Source organism: Puma concolor, chromosome E2 (genome assembly GCF_028749965.1).
Source record: "Puma concolor isolate L17-30 chromosome E2, mPumCon1.1.hap2, whole genome shotgun sequence".
Classification (NCBI taxonomy): Eukaryota; Metazoa; Chordata; class Mammalia; order Carnivora; family Felidae; genus Puma; species Puma concolor.
In genome coordinates this window covers 43,989,587-43,998,440 of record NC_141681.1, presented here as the reverse complement: position 1 = coordinate 43,998,440, position 8,854 = coordinate 43,989,587, and the positions used below count along the sequence as shown (strand labels likewise).

The window sequence follows — 8,854 nt, the reverse complement described above, 5'->3', positions numbered from 1 at the left end:
CGCTCCGCTGAGTGGCGCGCGCGGCGGAGGAATGCGCGCTCGGAGGCGCCGGGCCGCGCCCCCTCCTCCCGGCCGCCGCGCGGGGGGCGGAGGGACTCCTTTGTGGGGGCAGGAATGCGAGGAAGGAGACGGCGCTGCGGCCTCTGGAATGTGGGGGGAGTGGCGGCGGCGGCGGCGGCGGCGCGGCGGTGGCCGCGCTTCGCCGAGAGCTCGGAGGGGCGCGGAGGCTGGGCCTGGACGCCGGGGCGTGCAGCTGGGAGCTGGCCTCGGCTGTGGCGCCGCGGTGCGCCCGGGGCCGTCGGGCCTCTGGAAAGGTCCCACATTCCCGCGGGCTGAGCTGGAGGCGGCTCCCCCAGTCCCGGCCGGAATAAGAAATACGAGCAGTTGACAAACGGTTCCCACATCCTCCCATCTCACTAACCAGCGCCGCCACACTTTCAGGCGCTGGGCCGGACTAGTTCAGCCCAGGGCCGAAGCGCTGCGCCTGCCCCAGGACCCAGGAGAGCACTGCGTCGCGTGCAGATGCGCCCCCAGGACCTCGAGTGACCCCTCGACCCCCACCCAGCCGGTCCCGGAGCCAGCCAACAAGCTGCGCATCGGTTTCAGGAGCCGCCGACTACTTAGTGGGGAAGGGGCCGAGTGCTGGGAGCCAGGGTTGGCTGGGGACAGGTCGCAGGCCCCCAAGGCCAGGCCAGGCTGGAAGCAGGCCTCAGGCTAATCCAGTGGGCTAGTGAGCCCCAGATGTGGCCACCCTAGGCAGTCACGAAGAGCTGTGAGGACACTCCCTTTTTCCAGCATCTGCCTTCAGGGGCCCCGGGTGAGGCACCAAGGAGGCTCCTGGAATCACCTGCGCTGCCACAGGTACTGGGACGGAGTGGAGCCTCAGGGACCACATTGGGAGGGAGGAGCAGTGAAGGAGAGCTAACTAGTGCTTTGTCTCCCCAAAGCACAAGCTACCGAGTTCTTGTCCTTGTATATTTCAAACAGCTTGTAGAGAAGAAAAGCAAACCATCATCTGTCAAGACCCGGTGGATTCAGAAAACGGAAAACGACCTTGAGTGGAAGACTTTTCACTTTTGCAGGCACTCCCTGCTCAGAGGATTTCAGGAAGGTGCCCACAGTGTCGCTGGGCGCAGGGAGCCTGAATGGGGAATTGTGTTGGTGCAGACTGACCAGGGTGTCCGGCCTCAACATTGATGAGGAGCGCCATTCTCCTCAGTTGGCGTTTGAGCAGTGGCTTCCCCACTGTTTGAGCAGTTCTTCCCCAGCACCTCTCAGGTCTTGCAAAAATCCAACCCACCCGGCCACCCACCGCCAGCCAAGCTCACGGTGTTGAGGGCAGGTACACGTGGATGCAAGTGTTTGGGGGAGCGAATATCTGGAGGATATCATTGCATGAAAAATGATCTCCACACTCTGAGAAAAGCAAATTAAATCAGCAATGAAGTATCACATTTCACTGACCACATTACTATTTAAAAATGGACGTGGTGAAAGTTGCATATATTTTACTGGTATGAGTGTCAGTTGGCACATCCTGTCAGGAAGAGCAATTTGGTGGTATTAATGGCGTCATACACAAACAAAAATACTCTATGCAGTAATGTTCCAAGAAATGTTTTTTAAAAAATTTTTAATGTTTATTTATTTTTCAGAAAGCACAAGTAGGGGAGGGGCAGAGAGAGGCAGACAGGATCCAAAGCCTGCTTTGCACTGACAGCCGCAAGCCTGATGTGGGCTCGAACTCACAAACCACGAGATCATGAGATCATGACCTGAGCCAAAGTCGCTCAACTTGGGGCACCTGGATGGCTCAGTCAGTTAGGCATCCGACTTTGGCTCAGGTCATGATCTCCCAGTTTGTGGCTTCAAGCCCTGGAGCCTGCTTCAGATTCTGTCTGTCTCTCTCTCTCTCTTTGCCCCTACCCTTGCTTGTGCTCTCTTTCAAAAATAAATAAACCTTAAACAAAAACAACAAAAAGATCCTCCTCCTGTCTCTCCTTGTAATCTGGCTTCCATCAGATCCCCTTATCTGTCTGTAGTGTCTGGACCCCAATTATAGACACAAGTCAGGTTTTTTTCCCCACGGTCTTGGGACACATTCAGATGCCAATCAAGTGTGGCTGTCTAACTTGGGTTCTGAGGGAAGAGGGACGGCACACAGCCAAACTCCACATGGAGGAGTTGCTGGGATCCACTCTTCTTTCCCTCCTCCAGGTTGCAGCAGTCTTTACCCTTATGAAATAGTACTTCCTAGGGAGAGCAGCAGGAAATCTTTCACTTGAAGCCCAATTGTACCTCTCCCAGCTCAGCTCCTAGGGGCCAGTCTTCCCACGCACAGCACCAGACCCAAGGTGTGTGTTCTCTACTGGGAGGGCATGTACTGGGAGCTGTCCCCAAAGGGATTTTTCCATCCCCTCCTTTGAGGCCCAGCTTTTTCTATCAGATTGAGTCCACCAATTTCCCCTGGTCCTGGTATCCCCCCTTTGGCCTCTTCAGAGGTACAGAAGAGTCAAAGCCATGGACAGGCTTGGTTCCCCAATCTAAGAATTAGGGTTAGGATGTGATAATTTCCCCTTCCTTCCTTCCTTCATCAGGGAGCAGTTGGTCCTTCCTTGGAAGGACCTTCCCTTTCTTGCCCTGAAACCTTATCCTGCACCCAGGAAAGGGCATTTATACACAAACTTTGTGTGTGGCAAACAAATACCCAGCAGGTCTGCAGTTCCATGGGGCAGGGGGTGGGGAGCATTTGGGAATGTTGATTCCAACAGCTTTTGGTATCACATTTTTGAGCTTGGGGTTGGTGTTCATGACTCAGTGCTGCTGGAAGCAGATGCTGGGACCAATTGGGAACCTGGACAACACAGAAGATGTGGGTCCTCAGATCCCCATCCTACCGCCTATTGCTACCTCGAGTTTCTCTAAGAAGTTGAGTTTCTGTGAATAGTCCTTAGTGTCTTACTGCTTTCAAAGGTTTCTACACAGGCTGTCAAGGTTTTCTCAGTGTGGCACGGCACAGAGTAGGGATGCAATACATGTTTATAGAATGAATGACACTGTACACAATGCCTACATTTTTCTGAGATTGACCTGAGAAAGTGAATTGTTGGTGGATCTTTTTTTTTTTTTTCTGACAGCGTGCGCAGGCAAGCAGGGGCAGAAAGGAAGAAAGCGAGCATCCCAAGCAGGCTCACGAGGAGCCCCACTTTGGCCTTGAACCCACAAACCACGAGATCATGATCTAAGCCAAAATCAACAGTCAGATGCTCAACTGACTGAGCCACCCAGGCACCCATTTTTTTAAAATAAGCTCTACACCCAATATTGGGCTTGAACTCACCACCCTGAGATTGAGTGGCATACTCTACTGACTGAGCCAGCCAGGCAATCCCGTTGGTGGATTTCTAAAGTAAAAGCCTGAGGACCCTGGAGCATTTGTACATTCTAGTAAAATTTTTCTGAGCCTTTGCCTATGTAAGTCATCACTTGTTGCAAGATTAAAAATGTTTAAAGCTGAGTCAGAGACAATTAGCAAAACTCCCCAAAATGTTATTTTATCAGAATAACATAGTATCTTCAGATATAATCAAACTGCACAGCATCATCATAATCCTGTAGTTCAACTTGATTTTTTTTAGTGAGAGCAGTTCAAAAATTTCTCAAAACTCTTGGCTGGAATTTATTTTAAATTAGTTGCAGGGGACAAAAAAAAACTTCCCTCTGTGTGCAGAATGCAAATAATGTATTCCCAGTATGAAAGCGTCTATAAAAATACTTCTCTAAATATATCCTCCTGGAAATGGTCAAAATGGAGATGCTGGGAGGCCTTTACCACCTCCCCAAGACACAATGACTAGAAATATCTGCCATCATCCTTTCTTCCCTGCTTTGACTTTTTAAGTTTCGATTTTCTATAGATTACAAAAGGCTAGTAGGAAGCTTAAATTTGCCCATGTTCCTTGGCCACAGAGCAGGTCCTTTCCAGATGCCTTCAGACGCCTGCTACCGATGGGCAATTTTCAGGAACAGGAACACCTATTATGAACCAAATGTTTTCTACAACTTCTAAGCGAACCACTAATCTACTGGGAGCAACTTGGCTATCTTGATTCTATGGAGACTCAAGTGAAAGAGAATTCTTCCTAAGTCACAGCCTAGCAACAAGGACACAGAGGACTTCATAAATGTTGGACCCAGGAATCACTGCAACACTTTCTCATGCCAACTTAGATTTTTAATAACTTTATTGCCTTTTTGATTTAAATCATAGAATATATTCATTACAAAACTTGAAAGTCACATAGGCTCAAAAGGAAAATACAGACTATATATATATATATCCACCTTTATTACGAAAGTTTTCAGAGAAAAGTTGGATAGTACAATGAACAATGTATACAGGCTCCACCTAGATTCAATAAATGTTAATTTTATCTTTATTATACATTTTGCTGAGCCATTTAAAAGTTGTTATGAAGCTTCATTTCATTCCTAATATTCCAAGAATAAGGACAGTAGCCTCCATAAGTACATTATTATACCTAAGAAAATAATTCCATTATCACTTTATTCCATTTCCAATTGTCACAAGAATTGTTAAAGTCATTTATTTTGCACTTGAGTTCCAGAATGTCCCACATTCTGTAGTTGTCTCCTAATGTTGTTTGGTTTGTTCCTCTACCCCCTCTATTTCCTGTCAGCTGGAAGTCAGGTCTAGATGGTGGATTAAGTTCAGGTTAACATGGGTTTTTTTGCCTACGTTCTGTTGTATTCTTCATATCATCTCATTACGAAGCACACATCAAGTTGTCCCATTATTGATGCTAGGTTTGAAGACAGGTTTATAGCGGTGACAGATCAGTCCGTTATCAAAGGTTGATTTTTTCGTTTTGCAAATTATCTTTATAGCAACATTTGAGCACTGTGTAAAGATTCTGTTCAACAGCCTTTTGCAAAAGGTTTTGGCATCCATTGATGTCCGCCTGATTGGTTATTTCATGAAGGGGTCAAGCTATTCTATATTAAAACACTGAATCTTCTCATACATGCCAAGTATGCAGATTGATCTTTGAGACAACAGGCTACATAGGTAAACTTGAGTCACCAGACCGTTCCCATTAAGGCTGGAAGATGGTTTGTCAGACTATTTCAGGATAGAGCTGCTGGGGAAAGACCCTTGACGAGCTCTGCGTCTGGCTCCCCAACTGAGAAGACAAACTCACATGGGAAAACCATGAACACAAGGCCAAATCTGGAGTGTCTCCATGCTCCAGGTATGTGGAGGCAGCTTGGATCTGCTTAGTCTACTTGGGCAATACCTCTGTGTTGGACCTGCCTTGCTGACCCTGATTTTATTGAAACAGGTAGAAAAGGGACAGACCCTGCTGGAAAAGGTAGTAACAGAGTTGTAGAGACAAAATGCACTGGTCTCCCAAAACACAAGCGTATCTCTACAGATCAAACTGGTACTCATTGCCATGTACATTAAAATGGAAAAGAACATACATATACAAAATGTTGAAAACACATGGACAGTTGAGTCTAAAGGGGCGCTGTGAGGTTTTAGGAATGGAATTTCCAAACTGACCATGATCACCAGTGACCAACCAGTTAACTGAAACATTTCTGAGAGGTGGTATTCCAGAATATTTCATTATTGTCTGTTACATAGTTTTGTCATTTTGAGATTTTCTTTTTCCTGGAGGAAAATGGAACATCTTCTAAAAATCTAAAGGTAAAGTGAACCTCACAGACTCCTATAGTTGTAGGTGGGGATTCAGCTTGCTCACTGCTGTACTGAAGGCTGGAAGTCAGTCCATCTTGTGGGCATCAAGCAGCATGCTCCTGAGGGCTGAGTCTTGTTCAACATGATTTTCTGAAGGCTTTGATTACATTCTGAATTTACAAATGATATAAAACAAGGAGTAAGAATTAATAAGCTAGATGGCAGAATAAGAATTACACAAAGGGGAACAAAACAATGAGCTATCAACTTGAAATTTGAATCGACTGTGGTCAAAACCACCAACGGCCAAGGTACAGAATGGGGGAAAACAGCTTCAGGGGGTTTCTATTATCTGAAAATTCAAGGCACATCTGTGTGAAGAGAGAAGAACCCTAAGGGCCAGGGTACTCTAAGGTCCTGGGCAGAGACATAGGTGCTGATCCATCTAGTGCTGGTCTGGCCACATCTGTATGCTGGAGTTGGGCTCTAAATGGTACACTCAAGAAGGGACTTTGATGAATTGGGGGTTGGAGGGGCAGCCCAGGGAAGACTGCAGAATGGAGAAGACTCTCCCCTGCTGTGGAATCTCAAAGCCAAGGTTCTATGTTACTGGGGCTAGGCAAAGACCACTTAAATGAATTCTCAACAAAAGCCCAGTTGTTTACAATCCAAACTTAAAAAGCAACATTGCCATTAAAAATTTTATTTTAGAAAGTACTCATCTATGGCAAACCGTGGAGGTGATTTTTAACCTTCACATCCATTATGAGTTAGTTTTTTAGAAGGGAAGAATTTTGCATGCCTGCAGTAGTATATAAACCCAATAAGGCAGCAGAAACGTGAACTCTGCAGGCTCGTATAACAAGTATGCAGATGCCATTTATTTGGTCCATAAGTACAGTGTAGTCGTATTTGAGTTCTACAAAACACCAAATATAAATAACCTGAAACTGTAACAATACACAAAAATTGGCTTCTTACACAGACATACCAGGCAGTACAAGCTGAAAACTTGAGTAAATTAACATCGTTTTACATTAATATACATAGTGCCAGTTAACATTTAAAAACAAGTTTCAATGCATAGCACGTGATACTTCTTTGAATCTGTTTCAGTCAGTTAAGAGTATGAAAATGGTTAGATCTAGGCTAAAAATAATTCTTCTTCTAACCAAAAATAAAGGCATAATATTTATAACCAGGTATCAACTTTACTAAACCACAATATTTTAAAACTGTTAAATGATACCTAAGGGTATTTACATTAAAAAGGCAACATGCATTGTGGTGTTTTATCTCATGACTGGTTATGCACACACTTTGTTCAAAGGGCTTTAAAACTATAATCCTACTTTCAATACAGCATACTGCAATGTTTCTAATTGTTCTAGCAAAATGAATGCTTTCAAAGGGAGCAGAATCATCTTCAGGTCAACGGTGTCAATTTTTTCCCTTTGGAACAAAGGACATAACAAATAACCTGGTTCTGCCCAGATGACCTACTGCAGTTAGGAGGGTTCTGTTTAGAGGCATTTCTGTTCAATCTAATGCTATGACATCGTCAAGCTCTTCTGTCTGTTCTGTGCGTGACCTCTTTGCACTGATATTCTCTTTCTCATCTAATTTCCTCTTGCGACTTCTCTCTTCTTCACTGATGTCAGCATTATTTGAAGGACCTTCTTCATCTGAATCAACTATGAGCACATCATCTTGCTCTTGTGCTTATTTCAAAAAAAAAGGAAAAAATGGTTAAAAGTGTGGGCGTTACTAGTGATTCACTAATATTTTATGAAAGTGAAAAGTCAGCATTTCCAATATACATCAAACTTAAGAATAGCTACCCTTAGGGAACCTTCACTTTATACATTATACATTTCTGTACTGTTTTAATGTTTTCTGTAACGAGCACCTATTTTTGTTTTCTAATCTAAACAAAAAAACTGTAACAAGCATTATGTAACTCAAATTATTATAGCTCCTCGTTTCTATTTCTCCAACAAAAAAGGGGAGGGTGCATATCCTAATACTGGTAGCGGTGGTAATAATAATAATAAAACAACAACAACAACAACATATACATAGCACTTACAAGGTGCCAGGAACTGTTCTGAGCACTTTGCATATAACAACTCATTTAATCATCACAACAACCCTATAAAGAAGACAATAATATTATCCGTTTTCTAGAAAAGGAAACTGAGGTACAGAGACTGACTTGCCCAAGGCCACACAACAGCAGAAGTCGAGGCCAGGATTCAAACCCACACAGTGGGCTCTATAGTGCATGCTCTTAACTTTACACTACAGTTGGTTTTGTGTACCACCCCCCATCCCACGCCTGCCAAACCAAAGGCAGAGTACCTGCCTATCTTACTCATGGCTAAAGCCTCCCAAACCCCATGGTAATGGATCAATCAATGCATATTTCAAATTATGATTTTTTAAAAATGACCATTGTCCCTTCCTCATAGGAAAATGATAGACTTTTCCATTTCTGGAGGGGAAAAAAGGTCATGAACCCATGGCTCACAGGTGGGCCATGCTCTAGTTAGTCTCAAAATTCATCTTTAAAATTCTGAGAGGACAGGAGAACCAAGAACAACCATATTCCAAAGAACACCAAAAACTTGGGGTTAAAAAAAAGTTAACTTTAGTTTCCTGACTGAAAAATGAAGAGAGGAGGGTTGCGTGATGTGAGCAGGTAGTAAACATCCAAATCCGAGCACAGTAAATCACCAAGCACTAGCACTGAAAACTCAGGGTAACAGAGTTCCTGATGCACTTTACCAAAGTCATACCGGTTCTCAGGAAACTGTGAAATTCTAAAATTCTATCTGTTCACTCAACAGAGATGCATTGATTTGCTTCCCCTATTTAGGGGGAAACAAGCATACAAAATCCAAAACTACTACCAAGAATGAACTGTCTCCACACACTAGTAAACTCAGTGACACTTCTAGTTTTAAAAGCCCACTGGGGCGCCTGGGTGGCGCAGTCGGTTAAGCGTCCGACTTCAGCCAGGTCACGATCTCGCGGTCCGTGAGTTCGAGCCCCGCGTCGGGCTCTGGGCTGATGGCTCAGAGCCTGGAGCCTGTTTCCGATTCTGTGTCTCCCTCTCTCTCTGCCCCT

At 44.7% G+C, this 8,854-nt stretch overlaps 1 protein-coding gene across 2 annotated transcripts in view; it reads right to left on the bottom strand.

The window, feature by feature from the left end:
• Positions 1-4,226: 4,226 nt before the first annotated feature.
• UBA2 (ubiquitin like modifier activating enzyme 2) overlaps positions 4,227-8,854 on the bottom strand; it is a 40,615-nt gene continuing 35,987 nt past the window's right edge. The window contains exons 17-18 of one of the 2 annotated variants that reach the window (XM_086689610.1): positions 7,229-7,446; positions 4,227-5,895 (exon numbers count right to left, since the gene is read on the bottom strand). In XM_086689610.1, coding sequence (XP_086545736.1) covers positions 7,265-7,446 — 182 coding nt within the window. In that variant the 3' untranslated portion in view covers positions 4,227-5,895; positions 7,229-7,264. Of the gene's footprint in view, positions 7,447-8,854 lie in introns of both variants that reach the window. The other variant, XM_025914200.2, reaches the window with a different exon arrangement.